Raw genomic sequence first — 18,511 nt, 5'->3', positions numbered from 1 at the left:
CACCCAACTGAGCTACAAAAGGACCAAGTGGTGTATGATGAACAGGTAATGTCATGTAAGCTCTATTCCTTACATTTCTAGCTACAATGAAGATTTCACCTCAATACATCCCTATATGACTCCTACCACGGTCAAAGTTCACTTGGGTCATTCATGTCAACTTGTTTTATTTATCAAAATGTAACAGCAACAAGCATGTATCAAAAGGTCAATACGGCAAATCCTTTACAAAATGGCTTGACAAATTGTCGCAACAGTCTTACAGCGAAAATGCTAAAATAGGAAAAAGCACCTGTTATTAAAATCTTTGTGCAGTCTACAGAATCAAAAAAATATATGAATGTAAAAAAAAATAACCATTTATATACAGAATGTGTTTGAGTTCAGTTTTTCCTCACAAAGGCTAAAGAAAATCAGACAGTGCATTAAGAGGACAAGCACACGATGTACTTCATGAGATTACTAGAACTAGTAGTAGGAGCTGGTTTGGTCACTTAGCGCAGTGTGCATAGTTATAAGGCATCGGTACAGCAGTCCTAGGTTGCATGTGGCTATGATGATGAGGGAGAGAGTCCCATTCAGTAGAAGTAAACAGATGTTTAACAGGTAGCTAAACCACAGTAAACTTCCCTCCTACAGTCCACCCTGCGTGAGTGGTGTTGTGATGGGAGTTTTCAGATGGGGTGTGTGTACTATGCCTCAGTGACTGGTCCAGGGTTAGAGGTCACGCATACTCTACAGTCACTGACAACAATGCTTCATATTAGTTACATTCTAGAATACAGTAGAAAGCAGTTGCATTCTAGAATACCATTCTGTCTGACCCAAGTTCTCTCAGAACAGAAGTTGTGTGTCCAATATTTCAGTCTTTTGGCAGTGCAAGGAAGAGGTGAATACAATGGAGCACAGGGGTGTTTCTATCAGTCAACTTAAGCAGTGGGTCAACAATTCAAACACTAGTGGTTCTTCGCATCTGTGCTTAGAAGGCATATCACGGAACCATAATGATTCATTTCGAATGGACAACAAGGACAAACAAGACATCTGTAAACAGTCTTCATAGAGGCAGCAAAAGGACTGGGCTTGTCACATTATCTTCAGGAAGAAGATTCCTTACAAATGCATCAACACACATCACGGCATCTCTGTGCAGTCTTAGGAGAGCATCTCTTCAATACCCAGTGTGTTTCAAATCACTTTCAAAACATCCTACAGAACTTTGTTTAAAAATGGCACTTCGCCTTCAAAATGGTGGTGTTACATTAGTAAGGCTAAAACTACAGAGGACAAATAAATAAATAAAACAAGCCAATAAAAATACTAAATACAACAGCAGTATCTATGTATGTCAAGGAAAGGAATTAAAAATGAAATAAATAAAATCTGTGGTTTGTCAAATATGGGAGGCAAAGGCAACAAAAACGTGAGTACTGTTCGGGTGGGGCAGTGGGAGTAGGGGGGGTTAAAGGCCATACCCCGCTCCTCCCACCCTCTCCCCAGTGTTTGTCGAGGCTAGCGGTCAGGGGTCAGGGTTCTAAGGGCAAACATGGAGTGTCAGGACTCTTTGCTTCCCTGAGGTATTTCTTTGTAGTTGGTTTCTTCTGTGGCTGTTGCCGTGGTGACAGCTATGGGTTCCGCGGCAGAGGCAGACTCTGGTTCTGACTCGGTGACGGTGGGCGTTGGCATGGTGAAGAAGGCAGGGCTGCTAGGTTCCAGCTCCTCGGGGCTAGAGGACCCCTCCTGCTGTACTAACCCACCCCAGCTGGCCTTGTTCAGCCCCAGGTGGCCCAGCATGGTCTGGGACAGACGCGTGTCAGAGAACCGGGCCCACTCAACAAACAAAGGCTCCACCACGTACGTCATGAAACCTAGGAAGGAAGACAGGGATAGGGAAACACACAGGGTTATAGAGGCAGGCCTAAGAGAGCTTCTGGTTTATATCAATGTATTGTAGCTAGTACTAAACTAGAAATCGTCATTAAAAACTTACCAATTTGAATGTTTGCCATGGAGTTACTCTGGCTATCACACAGTGGACTGACTTCAAGTCTGTGCTTCTTCTCAATGTCTCCTACAGAGGGATAGACAACACAGCACACACTGATCAGAAATCAACAGCATAGGTGAAAAGACTGTTGGAGATTAAGAAGGGTAGAGGGAGAATGATAACCATACAGAATGAAAGGAAGAACGAGAGAATACCTTGGTGGAAGAACTCTTCCGTCACTTTCTCACTCCACTGTTTGCTCAGCTCCCAGGGTCTGCAGGGGTTGCAGATGTCTGCACACTTCAGAGCCATCTGCAAGGAGTTAGAGACAAAATAGCCAGTCAGACCCCACAGTTTCCAGGTGATAAGATCCAAAATGGCTGGTTCTACACAGTTTCCCCAGGCACAACTCTAAGCCTATGGCCCAGCTATTAACTGACCTGGAGGATGAAGTGTCGGTGGCTGGCGTTGCTCAGGTACAGGTCATCCTGGTCCAGGTGTGTCCTGAACTTTCCCAGGTACTCGTTCTGTCTGCTGATGTCAGTGGCTAGGATAAGAGAACCCAGTTGGTGCTCCATCTTCAGCCTGAGGAGATGATGAACAGAGGAATTCATTAAATATGCTTAATGTGTTTTACTACCATAATTAAGTGTACAACAACAACTTGATCTTTAAAACCTCTTAAATGTAAAGTCCCCATATTTGGGGACCCTCTTTGATTTTTAAAAATTCAATTCAGTCTGATATGAGAACAGTCTGGTATGAGAACAGTAGTCCCTATCTGTAAAAGCAGGGTGTCTGCGGAAAGATGAGTATCTTGGCTATTGATCGGTGCCTTCAAATCTTTGGTGTGACTTACTACCACATCTGGGCATTAGAATTTATAAAGGCAGGGCGAGCCGATGACCTCATTTCAAGATGGCTGCTACCTACATTATGTTAAGCGTTGTCAAGCATAAACGAAAATAAACACAGAATACGTTGATACACACCGAAAGCCGGGACTCCACAGAGCATGAGGATATCTTATTTGTCTGCCTGTGACCTACCGTTACTGATCACCAGCCCAGAGAGTCAATATGTTTATTTTACACAACGTTTTCACCAAACATCTTACAAGGTAAGCTTCCATTTGGTCTGTGTTTGAGCAAGAGCTATTGGGGGGTATCACGCCTAGCCTGATGGATTCTGTTAAAAATGGAACATGTTTCAAGTTAAACTGTAGTTATTTTGTATCCTGTTTAGTGAATGATTACTCTGAGTAGTTTAGGCCATGAAATGGTGTATGCTAATTTAGAAAGGTTGACCTAATCAGATAAGAGGAAATTGCCTTGGATCAGAGAGCAGGGTCAGGCCCAGAAGATGGATAGCTAAACAATAGTGAATAATAACTTTCCAGTGTGCAAAAACAGTGCAATTACCACATTTGGACACTTTGAATGTAAACCTTGAATGTATCCTGGATGCTCCATAACACCACCACAATGTTTGAGTGAGGTTGATATGGTAGAAATTGTGTTTATATACTGAACAAATAGCATTTAGGGACTGAAAATATGTAATAGCACTGGAATTATCTAATTTACAGACATATGCCACTTTGGAGAGGTTTAGGGACACTTGGAAACGTCCCGTGACCACACCTGACACTACTTACTAAAACATCTGCCCATTTCTAGCTGTTAGGTCTATCAATCATTTTCTTCTGATATTGTTCACATGTTGTGGAAACCATCCAACGTGTTTCCAGCTCTGGTCATCAATAATTCACTTATAGCTTGTCAATGAAAGATGACTTGTGTACAGTGAACTATGTAACTGCTCTCTATCTTCTGATCACTCCTCAAAATCAGTCTCCTTTCCAAATATATACCAAGTTTTTGCATGTCAGAATCATGTAATTATACATTAATATCAGTTACCTTTGGGTATGTCTATTTAGGCGGAAATCTACATTTTGCCATTACATTTAATTAAAAACAGTCATTAAATCACTTGGCACTGGGAAAAGCAATGAACAGACTGACCCGTCCTCAGCAGGCAGGTGGGAGAACAGGCCGGTCTCTCTGAGCAGACCTACTGCAGACCTCCAGTGGTGGTTCTCCAGAACAGAGGAGTTCTACAGACCCATAAACATTAGCATTTTTAGAACGCTGTAATCCTGCTCTACTAAGTGCATTCAATCATAGACCTCAACGTTATCTTAAAATAACAAATAACCCATGAACTAGGTCAAGTTATCAACACTTCTGTCCTGTCGAACATGGCCATCTAGTGTCCTCCAGCCATGTCTAATATGAAAGCTACAGGAGCTGTGGAATGCACCAGCGATGTGCTCTCACCCTGTAGAGCTTGGCCAGGTAGTGGTTGGTCTTGATGAGGAAGGGCTGGTTGACTCCCGGGTGGTCCAGGTCATGAGTGGCGGCTGCCAACAGGCCCAGGAGGATGTCACAGGACGTCAGGGACTTGGCCAGCTACGGAGAGACAGGGAATGTAGGCGTACTTTTCTCTGCTCATCCCCCTTTTTCCACATTGTTACGTTTCAGCCTTATTCTGTCAACTTCATTAAATAGTACCCACAAAACACCAGTCTCAACAACAACAGTGAAGAGGAGACTCCCGGATGCTGGCCTTCTAGGCAGAGTTACAAAGAAAAAGCCATATCTCAGACTGGCCAATAAAAATAAAAGATTAAGATGGGCAAAAGAACACAGACACTGGACAGAGGAACTCTGCCTATGTGGCCGATGTGAAATGGCTAGCTAGTTAGCGGTGGTGCGCGCTAATAGTGTTTCAATCGGTGACGTCACTTGCTCTGAGACCTAGAAGTAGTTGTTCCCCTTGCTCTGCAAGGGCCGTGGCGCGATGGGTAACGATGCTTCGTGAGTGACTGTGGTTGATGTGTGCAGAGGGTCCCTGGTTGGGGCGAGGAGAGGGACGGAAGCTATACTGTTACACCTAGAAGGCCAGCATCCTGGAGTCGCCTCTTCACTGTTGACGTTGAGACTGGTGTTTTGCAGGTACTATTTAAAGAAGCTGCCCGTTGAGGACTTGTGAGGCGCTGTTCTGTGAAGGGAGTAGAACATAGCGTTTTACGAGATCTTCAGTTTCTTGGCAATTTCTCGCATGGAAGCACCTTCATTTCTCAGAACAAGAATAGACTGATGAATTTCAGAAAAAAATTATTTGTTTCTGGCCATTTTAAGCCTGTAATTGAACCCACAAATGCTGATGCTCCAGATACTCAACTAGTCTAAAGAAGGCCAGTTTTGTTGCTTCTTTAAATCAAGACAACAGTTTTCAGCTGTGCTAACAATTACAAAAGGGTTTTCTAATGATCAATTAGCCTTATAAAATGATAGACTTGGATTAGCTAACACAACGTGCCATTGGAACACAGGAGTGATGGTTGATGATAATGGGTCTCTGTACGCCTATGTAGATATTCATTTTTTTTTTATCTGCCGTTTCCAGCTAAAATAGTAATTTACAACATTAACAACGCCTCTCCCCTATTTGACCTAGATACTTTGTGTGTATGCATTGATATGTAGGCTACGTGTTTTTAAAAATGTATGTAGTTCTGTCCTTGAGCTGTTCTTGTCTAATGATGTTCTGTATTATGTCATTCTGTATTATGTTTCATGTTTTGTGTGGACCCCAGGAAGAGAAGCTGCTGCTTTTGCAACAGCTAATGGGGATCCTAATAATGTCTACTCTGTAATTCTGATCAATTTGATGTTATTTTAAAAATGGAAAAGAAAATGTGCTTTTCTTTCAAAAACAATGACATTTCTAAGTGACCCCAAACTTTTGAACGGTAGTGTATGTAAATGTGATATTTCCGTTTTTTTATTTGTAACACATTTTCAAGAATTTCTAAAAACCTGTTTTTGCTTTGTCATTATGGGGTATGTGTGTAGATTAATGAGGGGAAAAAAAACATACATTTTAGAATAAGGCTGTTATGTAACAAAATGTGTAAAAAGTGAAGGGGTCTGAATACTTTCGGAATGCGCTGTACATGATAGGTAACCTTGCCTCTGGCCTGAAGACTCATGAGCTAATGCCTAGGCTTTAGCTCAGTGGGATAAGGTGGTCAATAGCCCAGTAAATTACTTCTGAATACATTCTGTACAATGGAATAACAGCTCTGTCTGATACCTTGGGTTCTCGCAGGTAACAGTACATGGCCTGCGTGACGTCAGCAGCGTGCACAGCGTTGTGGTAGGGGTTGAGGCTGTGGTAGTCTTCCTGCACCATGACCAGGAAGCGCCACAGCTTTACCATGTCCAGCTGAAACAGCTCCAACAGACCATACTGGTTAAGGAGGTGAAAGGTCAGCGTCACCAGGCTGTTTCCTGCATGGAGAGGGGAGACATGGTAGATGTAGTTTAAAGATCTGGTCAGGAATATTGTTTGGGGGTAGGTAGTTATGTATTTTTGTGTTTGTGGTGGAGTTTAACGTTGCAATAGCATCAGCATTGCAAAGAAAATCTATGGAAAAAACGACCATTCCACTTCTACACAGCATTTATCAAAACAAACACCAGAGGGCGCCCTTGTCTACAAATGCCTGAGTTGAAAGGAGGCCTATGCAGTAATGTTACACTGTTTCGCTTATTCTCTGAGGATGATGAACATCTTGAAGAACAATCTGGCCTTAAATGGCCATGTACTCTTATAATCTCCACCCGGCACAGCCAATAGAGGACTGGCCACCCGTCGGAGCCTGGTTCCTCTCTAGGTTTCTTCCTAGATTTCTGCCTTTGTAGGGAGTTTTTCCTAGTCACCGTGCTTCTACATCTGCATTGCTTGCCGTTTGGGGTTTTAGGCTGGGTTTCTGTACAGCACTTTGTGACATCTGCTGATGTAAAAAGGGCTTCATAAATACATTTGATTGATTTATAAATACATTTGATTGAATACAAATATGTAGCTAAGGCTTTTGGGAGAAAGATGGACCTCTGTCAGAAACATACCATTGGTTAATCTGTCGTAGAGGAAAATGTCAAAATTCCAGGTCGTGACCCTTTCCAGCATACACTGCAAGAGAAAAAACATGCAAATGTAGGTCTGTGTTAAGACTAAAATATGAATTGTGTACGCATGCATACGAGTGTATGATTGGCTAAGAGAGTGTGAGCATCGGACCTTGGCCTGTCCGGTGTAGTCCTCATCCAGGATGTGGAGGGGGTTGAGGTGGGGTGTTCCCCGGAGCAGACGGGAGGAGTGCAGGTACCTCTGGAAGCTGAGCAGTCTGCGGAGCCTCCTGCCAGACACAGGCCCAGCAGAACTGAAGCCAGGACCAGGGATAAGACTAGAGTCTGAGTCTGAGCAGGCTGAAGGCACAGAGACAAAGGCTTAGAACATCTAAGTTATTTAGAAGGAAAGGGTTTACAACATGGTAGATAGAAATATAATACATAGATTTAAAGTAACTGTTCAGTGTTTCCAGATTTCTATGAAATATGACTTATAATTACTTACAATATGAGTGAAATAATTCACATTTTTTTAAAGGAAAACTATGTGTGTTAAAAAGCAGCTTTTCTGTGTTGGAATGTTGTGGGCATACCCCAAGAACAGAATGGTGTGGGCGTATACCAGTCATTAACAATATTCATGCAATATATACTCCTCCCCAGGAGTATGAGGAAATGGCCAGAATTTTTTTAAACAGTCTGTTTGAGATACAAGTTTGAGGTGGGGAGTTAGTCGTTTTTTCTCCAATTGATGCTTTGGCCACAAATAAGAGTACAGGACAAGTCAACAACATTATGTGGATATCAGAATATGAACATTTAAAAGGGAGAGTTTCACTGGACAGTTACTTTAGTTTCCTGCTCTACAGAAAGGGACAAAGAGGGACACATATAATCATTTAGTAATGTACTCTGCTTGATAATCCGCAAGGTCTCAAACTGCTCTAAATCCTATTCAGGAATGTTGAACAACGAATGTTTGGGTGGACTTATAATTTAGACAGTAAGGGCTATCCAAATGACTAAATGTTGAATAAGTGAATAAGAACACTGATGAAACAATAGAATAAATCAATAAGAATAAGAGACGTGTAGAAAACAAATGATTGATGTACTTCATTCCAGTGAGGTCACACTGGATTTAAGACTGGCTGACTATGAACACTACTGCCCAAGGGTGGACACACACACTTACACCGCTGACGCAGCCACCTGTTCTTAGCCTACTGCCTTCACACACACACACACACACACACACACAAGTCGTGCTTTGTCAGTGGACACACACACACACCATGGCTGGCTGGAAAGCCATGGTCCCACATAGGAAGCACGTCAGCATTCCGAGGAAGGCCATTACTTTTAAACCAGGAAGTGAACACGCACATGAAACGTATGTCGGCAGAGAGAGAATTATTCTGGGCTGGTAGTCCCAGACGTCACGCAGCAGGACTCACATTCAGGGTTGGGGGGTGGGGTAATTTAAAACATTTAGGAGATTAATTGACATTCAATTCTTGAATTAAATATTGTACAGTCTTTTCTCTACAAGACATGACTGAATTAAATGTAACTTGACTTCCTGATCACCAACCCTGCTCAGTCACATAAGCATTCTTCAGGTTGACTTACTTATTTACATTAAGACAGCCAGTGTTAGATGGCGAGGAGGACTAATCAGTGTGTGAAATAAATAAGATATGCACCAACATCTGTCAGTCAATCTGTCTGGTGTGGTCGAAAGAGTTAAAGAAAGGTAGTACTCACACGGGTAGGGCTGTACGTATCAGATCTACAGAGTTAAAGAAAGGTAGTACTCACAGGGGTAGGGCTGTACGTATCAGATCTACAGAGTTAAAGAAAGGTAGTACTCACTGGGGTAGGGCTGTACGTATCAGATCTACAGAGTTAAAGAAAGGTAGTACTCACAGGGGTAGGGCTGTACGTATCAGATCTACAGAGTTAAAGAAAGGTAGTACTCACAGGGGAAGGGCTGTACGTATCAGATCTACAGAGTTAAAGAAAGGTAGTACTCACAGGGGTAGGGCTGTACGTATCAGATCTACAGAGTTAAAGAAAGGTAGTACTCACAGGGGTAGGGCTGTATGTACAGTGGGGAGAACAAGTATTTGATACACTGCCGATTTTGCAGGTTTTCCTACTTACAAAGCATGTAGAGGTCTGTCATTTTTATCATAGGTACACTTCAACTGTGAGAGACGGAATCTAAAACAAAAATCCAGAAAATCACATTGTATGATTTTTAAGTAATTAATTAGCATTTTATTGCATGACATAAGTATTTGATACATCAGAAAAGCAGAACTTAATATTTGGTACAGAAACCTTTGTTTGCAATTACAGAGATCATACGTTTCCTGTAGTTCTTGACCAGGTTTGCGCACACTGCAGCAGGGATTTTGGCCCACTCCACCTTCTCCAGATCCTTCAGGTTTCGGGGCTGTCGCTGGGCAATACGGACTTTCAGCTCCCTCCAAAGATTTTCTATTGGGTTCAGGTCTGGAGACTGGCTAGGCCACTGCAGGACCGTGAGATGCTTCTTAAGGAGCCACTCCTTAGTTGCCCTGACTGTGTGTTTCGGGTCGTTGTCATGCTGGATATCCCAGCTACGACCCATCTTCAATGCTCTTACTGAGGGAAGGAGGTTGTTGGCCAAGATCTCGCGATACATGGCCCCATCCATCCTCCCCTCAATACTGTGCAGTCGTCCTGTCCCCTTTGCAGAAAAGCATCCCCAAAGAATGATGTTTCCACCTCCATGCTTCACGGTTGGGATGGTGTTCTTGGGGTTGTACTCATCCTTCTTCTTCCTCCAAACACGGCGAGTGGAGTTTAGACCAAAAAGCTAAATTTTTGTCTCATCAGACCACATGACCTTCTCCCATTCCTCCTCTGGATCATCCAGATGGTCATTGGCAAACTTCAGACGGGCCTGGACATGTGCTGGCTTGAGCAGGGGGACCTTGCGTGCGCTGCAGGATTTTAATCCATGACGGCGTAGTGTGTTACTAATGGTTTTCTTTGAGACTGTGGTCCCAGCTCTCTTCAGGTCATTGACCAGGTCCTGCCGTGTAGCTCTGGGCTGATCCCTTACCTTTCTCGTGATCATTGATGCCCCACGAGGTGAGATCTTGCATGGAGCCCCAGACCGAGGGTGATTGACCGTCATCTTGAACTTCTTCCATTTTCTAATAATTGCGCCAACAGTTGTTGCCTTCTCACCAAGCTGCTTGCCTATTGTCCTGTAGCCCATCCCAGCCTTGTGCAGGTCTATAATTTTATCCCTGGTGTCCTTAAACAGCTCTCTGGTCTTGGCCATTGTGGAGAGGTTGGAGTCTGTTTGATTGAGTGTGTGGACAGGTGTCTTTTATACAGGTAACGAGTTCAAACAGGTGCAGTTAATACAGGTAATGAGTGGAGAACAGGAGGGCTTCTTAAAGAAAAACTAACAGGTCTGTGAGAGACGGAATTCTTACTGGTTGGTAGGTGATCAAATACTTATGTCATGCAATAAAATGCAAATTAATTACTTAAAAATCATACAATGTGATTTTCTGGATTTTTGTTTTAGATTCCGTCTCTCACAGTTGAAGTGTACCTATGATAAAAATTACAGACCTCTACATGCTTTGTAAGTAGGAAAACCTGCAAAATCGGCAGTGTATCAAATACTTGTTCTCCCCACTGTATATACTGTATATATGTTATACCCACGTTTTCAGTCACAATTTGCTTTTACCAAATGTAGGCCAAATGATTTCCATTATATTGATCAAAATGAAGCCTTACATAAGGGTGTAAGGTAGGCCTTACTGTACCTTTATATTCATATGAGACCTTATCTTATATTTGATAGGCTAGCGTTACTTGATGAGAACATGCACTTCTGTGCTTTCGTCTTGAAGCTAAAATGTAACCAGTAGCCTACAGACGAGAAATGAATTCCTTTATTGTGGACGCATGCTTGTGAATTGTTGCATTACTGAAGAGTGTAATGTGGTTTAGTTCAATTTTTTTCAAACGTGTAATATGGTTAAGATAAAAGTCGATTGCAAAGTTGAAGCATGCTGGCTAGTGGCTATACTGGGATATTTCATAGGGATATTTACAGTAAATGTCTTCTGCCAAGCGCCAAACCCTCTCGCGGCACAATGTTCCCTTCGCTAATGTTAATTGAAAAGTTAATGTAGTTTTTATTTCAATTGAAATGTCGTCACACTGCCTCTCCAACTTTCGTCAATGAGAAAAGCCTCTAAGGCAGGTAGTGAGGAATGGGAAGGTTTTATCATGGTTCATACTCACAGTGTAGGGTGCGGAAGTCGATGCACAGGTATGAGTAGGAACCTTTTCCTTCTGGGTCAAATCCTACCTGACTTCTCACTCTCACATCTCCTAGGGGGAAGCAACACACACATCCTCAAGAGTCATGTAACATACAATGGAAAAAGAGCTCACACACACACACACACACACAAAAACACTTTCACGCTCTCTCAATCATCAAAGAGAGGCAACTTGTAGACCACCAAGGATGTGTTTACAAAGACAGCTCAATTCTGATATTTTTTCCACTAATTGGTCTTTTGACCAATCACATAAGATTTTTTCACATCAGATCTTATTGGTCAACAGACCTATTAGTGAAAACAAATATCAGAACTGGGCTGCCTGTGTTAACACAGCCTAAAAGACCAAGGAAAAGCTGACAGCTGAGCATGGCACAGGCACATAAGGCACATAACACTAGTATTAGTAGTCAGACAGGCTAGGAGCAGCAGAGGGACCTGCAGTAACACTAGTATTAGTAGTCAGACAGGCTAGGAGCAGCAGAGGGACCTGCAGTAACACTAGTATTAGTAGTCAGACAGGCTAGGAGCAGCAGAGGGACCTACAGTAACACTAGTATTAGTAGTCAGACAGGCTAGGAGCAGCAGAGGGACATACAGTAACACTAGTATTAGTAGTCAGACAGGCTAGGAGCAGCAGAGGGACCTGCAGTAACACTAGTATTAGTAGTCAGACAGGCTAGGAGCAGCAGAGGGACCTGCAGTAACACTAGTATTAGTAGTCAGACAGGCTAGGAGCAGCAGAGGGACCTGCAGTAACACTAGTATTAGTAGTCAGACAGGCTAGGAGCAGCAGAGGGACCTGCAGTAACACTAGTATTAGTAGTCAGACAGGCTAGGAGCAGCAGAGGGACCTGCAGTAACACTAGTATTAGTAGTCAGACAGGCTATGAGCAGCAGAGGGACCTGCAGTAACACAGTAGAGTAGACAGGTCAGTGCTTTATACTCAGAGGCGAGCGCTGACAGTATCGTTATGGTACTATGGCACTTTCCCAGGCAACCCAGTCTTCTATATGAGTCATTCAGCAGTAATGTCAGACTGCCAGACTATTGCAGCTCTTCAATACTGATTTGTACATTAGATCAAATCAGGCATACAGTAGTGTACAGTCTCTCTCCCACCAGCTTGATACTTACTTGGGAACAGCTGTTTGAATATAACAAAAGCCCCTCGCAAAATAGCAAAACTGGGAATTACCATTAAAGGAAGTAATGGATGGTAACATTACATATAGTTTACACAGCATTCACAGATTAAATGAAAATATACAAGGTTATGTATGGTGTAAACAAACTCTTCCACTTTCTCACACAGATGCAATGGCAAGTAATTGTGTGTGTGTGTGATGAGATGCAGAGAGTCAAGGTTTTCCATTCTGCGTGCCAACGGGCCTTGAGCTGGGGGGGGAATACGGGTCAGACAGTTGATTACCCATGTGTCCTGACCTCTACACTCTAATGTTCTTAAACCCACTGTATGACAACACAGCAACAGATCAGACTGGCCTAGGAACTTTTCACAGACCCTGGCAAATAGCCAGCATGTCCTAAACAGGGACCCTGCTGCACCTCTTAACAAGAACTGTAATATCCACTGAGTCCACACAAACACATGCTCTCAAAGTAGGCCTAATACTAGAGCCAGAGATAACCAGGGGAAAGCTAGCAGCAGTAAATACATTGTTAAGTCGTTGAATTAAGCTTCATGCTGAAGCAAAATATCTAATGATTTAGATTGTCTTCAGATCTTTTAAACTAGTGTGAGGTCAGTAATCGGTGTGGGTTTTTATCGAACTTTATCTTCCAACAACATATTATCCAAAAATACTACAGGTGTAAGATCCGAATTTGATCACCCTGTTGTTGCAGGAAATGTCCTGCACAGCAGGAAATGCAAATGTGTAGTGTATTCAAGGTTATCACAAACTAATTTGCAGTATGAAATAGAGGTCGAACGATTAATCCTAATGGCCGATTAATTAGGGCCGATTTCAAGTTTTCATAACAATCGCAAATCGTCAATTTTGGACGCCGATTTTGCCGATTTTTTTAAAATATTTTTTTTAACACCTTTATTTAACTAGGCAAGTCAGTTAAGAACACATTCTTATTTTCAATGACGGCCTAGGAACGGTGGGTTAACTGCCTTGTTCAGGGGCAGAACGACAGATTTTTACCTTGTCAGCTCAGGGATTCAATCTTGCAACCTTACGGTTAACTAGTCCAACGCTCTAACCACCTGCCTCACGAGGAGCCCGCCTGTTACGCAAATGCAGTAAGAAATCAAGGTAAGTTGCTAGCTAGCATTAAATGTATCTTATAAAAAACAATCAATCAATCATAATCACTAGTTATAACTACACATGGTTGATGATATTACTAGTTTATCTAGCGTGTCCTGCGTTGCATATAATCGATGCAGTGCGCATTCGCGAAAAAGGACTGCCGTTGCTCCAACGTGTACCTAACCATAAACATCAATGCCTTTCTTAAAATCAATACACAGAAGTATATATTTTAAACCTGCATATTTAGCTAAAAGAAATCCAGGTTAGCAGGCAATATTAACCAGGTGAAATTGTGTCACGTCTCTTGCGTTCATTGCACGCAGAGTCAGGGTATATGCAACAGTTTGGGCCGCCTGGCTCATTGCGAACTAATTTGCCAGAATTTTACGTAATTATGACATAACATTGAAGGTTGTGCAATGTAACAGGAATATTTAGACTGATGGATGCCACCCATTAGATAAAATACGGAACGGTTCCGTATTTCACTGAAAGAATAAATGTTTTGTTTTCGATATGATAGTTTCCGGATTCGACCATATTAATGACCTAAGGTTCGTATTTCTGTGTGTTATTATGTTATAATTAAGTCTATGATTTGATAGAGCAGTCTGACTGAGCGATGGTAGGCACCAGCAGGCTCGTAAGCATTCATTCAAACAGCACTTTTGTGCGTTTTGCCAGCAGTTTATGAATTCAAGCCTATCAACTCCCGAGATTAGGCTGGTGTAACCGATGTGAAATGGCTAGCTAGTTAGCGGGGTGCGCGCTAATAGCGTTTCAAACGTCACTCGCTCTGAGACTTGGAGTAGTTGTTCCCCTTGCTCTGCATGGGTAACGCTGCTTCGAGGGTGGCTGTTGTCGATTTGTTCCTGGTTCGAGCCCAGGTAGCGGCGAGGAGAGGGATGGAAGCTATACTGTTACACTGGCAATACTAAAGTGCCTATAAGAACATCCAATAGTCAAAGGCATATGAAATACAAATGGTATAGAGAGAAATAGTCCTATAATTCCTATAATAACTACAACCTAAAACTTCTTACCTGGGAATATTGAAGACTCATGTTAAAAGGAACCACCAGCTTTCATATGTTCTCATGTTCTGAGCAAGGAACTTAAACGTTAGCTTTCTTACATGGCACATATTGCACTTTTACTTTCTTCTCCAACACTTTGTTTTTGCATTATTTAAAACAAATTGAACATGTTTCATTATTTATTTGAGGCTAAATTGATTTTATTGATGTATTATATTAAGTTAAAATAAGTGTTCATTCAGTATTGTTGTAATTGTCATTATTACAAATAAAATCGGCCGATTAATCGGTACCGGCTTTTTTGGTCCTCCAAAATTCGGTATCAGTATCGGCGTTGAAAAATCATAATCGGTCGACCTCTAGTATGAACCATAATGGCTTCCACCAGGCAGGAATCAACAAAGATGATCAACAAAGATGATCTATATACTGTAGGGTGTCCACCCACCTCTGTCCAAAGTGGGCGAAAACACACTTTGGTGAAGAAATTTCACTTATGTTATAAAATACATTTTACCAAGACAAATATGATTCTTCATGTTCTGAATAAATGATCAATATTTAAATAACATTTCATTAACATTATATCCAAAAAGTCAGATTTCGTAAACTAATACATCCAATAATAAGCAGAGCTTGAAGGAGCGGTGCCCGTTTCTTGCAGCGGCTTTTAAAGACATGTTGTGAAGCTCGTCTGCAAAATTGCGGGTTGCAAAAAGCTAAATTAACACGAGCTGAATTAGATGTAAAAGGCATTGAAAATAGAAAGCTTGCGGTACACTCAGTGACATTTAACTGAGATACGCATTTTGTGAGAAATCTTTGAAAAAGAACAGGAATTTCACATGAATATGAAAAACCTGTACTCCACTGCACAAAAATGTAAAGTGTTGGTGCCATGTTTCATGAGCTGAAATACATAATCCCATAAATGTTCCATATTCACTAAAATCTTATTTATCGCAAGTTCTGTGCACAAATTTGCCAAGATAATCCATCGCCCAGAACTTGTCGTCTTTCTACTGGAATCCGCAAGACAATATAGGGGTAAGATAGATATCGATTTTGAGACATGACATGTAGTATTTATGTTTTATACTGAACAAAAATATAAACACAACATGCAACAATTTCAAAGATTTTACTCAGTTACAGTTCATATAAGGAAATCAGTCAATTGAAATAAATTCATTAGGCTCTAATCTATGGATTTAACATGACTGGGAATACAGATATGCATCTGTTGATCACAGATGCCTTAAAACAACTTAAGAACTCTTAAATTGTGTGGTTATATTCAATATAGCTCCAATCCACATGATTAGGTCTGTCTTCTCTATATGACTTCACAGTGTGTTTGGCAGTTTGTGAGGACAATGCTACTGTCCAGATTTTTTACCACTTTTTTTCCCCTCTGTCCTCCGTTGATTTAGTCACCATAATTTCGGCCATCCTACAAGGGTTAATAAAAACTCCATTCACTTTTGTATGGATTATGATAACCAGTGTTGCAAACCTCGTCTCTTTCTCAAAGGAGAATCTACACAATTTACATGATATTTTACACATTGGTCAAAAGATGCATTTTTGATTAGACACTCTATATACACTGACAAGATAAGGGACTGGACTGCTCGAACAATGGGAATAAATGTCCGTACATGAGGGAGGAGGCGGGATCATTCTAGCCAGGCATTGAGCAAATGTCAGGTCTGCTGAGCGCAAACTTGAACTTTGTGAAAATTCTGTGCAACTTCCGGCGTGCGTTTACTGTGAACACAGAGGCTGTACCAGCTTTAAGTTTTACTGTGAACACAGAGGTTGTACCCGCTTTAAGTTTTACTGTGAACACAGAGGCTGTACCAGCTTTAAGTTACAGTTTTAACAGTGGCCAAGTAGCCAACAGTGGCTATTTCATCATAATGTAGGCCTACCAGAGTGACCTACCATAAAAAACAATAGAGAAAAACACATAACACAACAGTCTAATATGGAAATAGCTGTTCTATCATTCAGCCTACAGTAGCAGCCAACTTGTGGTGTTCAATGCCTACATTCCATTAGACTTTTGAAAAAAAAACTGTTTTGTTTATCCACTTGTCCATCAGACAAGGGTATGACTGAAAATGTTGTGTTTGATGCAAGAAACCCCTTTACAAAATACAATTCAATATCACAGAATCAGAGAAATTATGCTACGCTCTGCCTATTGGCTAGTTAGCGTATTCAAGACCGTCTCGAAATACAACACTTTCCCTTTAAGATATAAAAAGCTCTTTACTTGACTCGCTTTTCAAAGATGGATAGAAATGCACATGTTTTGTGCTCTTGTAGGAAGCAACCACTCCCCCTTTGTTGACAAGAAATTAGCTTTTACTGGACTAATAACTCACTAACTATCAAGGAATATGAACAAATGTGTACACATGGCTCACTTTGATCTCAAAACAAGCACATCTACTCGCAACCGCTCATGCTGTAGCCTAAACACAGTCCAGTTCAAAGTGAATGGCACAGATCCATATATGGCAACAGCTTGTTGCATATAGGCCTACTGCAGCTCTGATTGGTTATGGCGCACCAGTCTGTGTAGAGTATTTTATTTATTTATTTCACCTTTATTTAACCAGGTAGGCAAGTTGAGAACAAGTTCTCATTTACAATTGCGACCTGGCCAAGATAAAGCAAAGCAGTTCGACACATACAACAACACAGAGTTACACATGGAGTAAAACAAACATACAGTCAATAATAAGTCTATATACAATGTGAGCAAATGAAGTGAAATAAGGGAGGTAAAGGCAAAAAAAGGCCATGGTGGCGAAGTAAATACAATATAGCAAGTAAAACACTGGAATGGTAGATTTTCAGTGGAAGAATGTGCAAAGTAGAGATAGAAATAATGGGATGCAAAGGAGCTAAATAAATAAATACAGTGGGGGAAGAGGTAGCTGTTTGGGCAAAATTATAGATGGGCTATGTACAGGTGCAGTAATCTGTGAGCTGCTCTGACAGCTGGTGCTTAAAGCTAGTGAGGGAGATAAGTGTTTCCAGTTTCAGAGATTGTTGTAGTTCGTTCCAGTCATTGGCAGCAGAGAACTGGAAGGAGAGGCCCGCCAAAGGAGGAATTGGTTTTGGGAGTGACCAGAGAGATATACCTGCTGGAGCGCGTGCTACAGGTGGGTGCTGCTATGGTGACCTGCGAGCTGAGATAAGGGGGGACTTTACCTAGCAGGGTCTTGTAGATGACCTGGAGCCAGTGGGTTTGGCGACGAGTATGAAGCGAGGGCCAGCCAACGAGAGCGTACAGGTCGCAGTGGTGGGTAGTATATGGAGCTTTGGTGACAAAACGGATGGCACTGTGATAGACTGCATCCAATTTATTGAGTAGGGTATTGAAGGCTATTTTGTAAATGACATCGCCGAAGTTGAGGATCGGTAGGATGGCCAGTTTTACGAGGGTGTGTTTGGCAGCATGAGTGAAGGATGCTTTGTTGCGAAATAGGAAGCTAATTCTAGATTTAACTTTGGATTGGAGATGTTTGATGTGAGTCTGGAAGGAGAGTTTACAGTCTAACCAGACACCTAGGTATTTGTAGTTGTCCACATATTCTAAGTCAGAACCGTCCAGAGTAGTGATGCTGGACGGGCGGACAGGTGCAGGCAGCGATCGGTTGAATAGCATGCATTTAGTTTTACTTGTATTTAAGAGCAGTTGGAGGCCACGGAAGGAGAGTTGTATGGCATTGAAGCTCGTCTGGAGGGTTGTTAACACAGTGTCCAAAGAAGGGCCAGAAGTATACAGAACGGTGTCGTCTGCGTAGAGGTGGATCAGAGACTCACCAG

The 18,511-nt window shown here is 41.9% G+C and overlaps 1 protein-coding gene across 3 annotated transcripts in view; it reads right to left on the bottom strand.

Annotated features, from left to right (window-relative positions):
- Positions 1-150: 150 nt before the first annotated feature.
- Positions 151-18,511, bottom strand: part of LOC139583420 (high affinity 3',5'-cyclic-AMP phosphodiesterase 7A-like) — a 44,638-nt gene continuing 26,277 nt past the window's right edge. Inside the window, exons 3-12 of one of the 3 annotated variants that reach the window (XM_071414487.1) lie at positions 11,296-11,385; positions 7,142-7,329; positions 6,970-7,033; positions 6,152-6,348; positions 4,330-4,461; positions 4,015-4,106; positions 2,428-2,572; positions 2,203-2,299; positions 1,991-2,071; positions 151-1,868 (exon numbers count right to left, since the gene is read on the bottom strand). In XM_071414487.1, coding sequence (XP_071270588.1) covers positions 1,555-1,868; positions 1,991-2,071; positions 2,203-2,299; positions 2,428-2,572; positions 4,015-4,106; positions 4,330-4,461; positions 6,152-6,348; positions 6,970-7,033; positions 7,142-7,329; positions 11,296-11,385 — 1,400 coding nt within the window. In that variant the 3' untranslated portion in view covers positions 151-1,554. The remainder of the gene's footprint in view (positions 1,869-1,990; positions 2,072-2,202; positions 2,300-2,427; positions 2,573-4,014; positions 4,107-4,329; positions 4,462-6,151; positions 6,349-6,969; positions 7,034-7,141; positions 7,330-11,295; positions 11,386-18,511) is intronic. The other 2 variants (XM_071414488.1, XM_071414489.1) reach the window with 2 other exon arrangements.

The sequence above is a fragment of the Salvelinus alpinus genome, chromosome 8 (assembly GCF_045679555.1).
Source record: "Salvelinus alpinus chromosome 8, SLU_Salpinus.1, whole genome shotgun sequence".
NCBI classification, from domain to species: Eukaryota; Metazoa; Chordata; class Actinopteri; order Salmoniformes; family Salmonidae; genus Salvelinus; species Salvelinus alpinus.
This window is presented reverse-complemented; position numbering and strand designations above follow the sequence as displayed.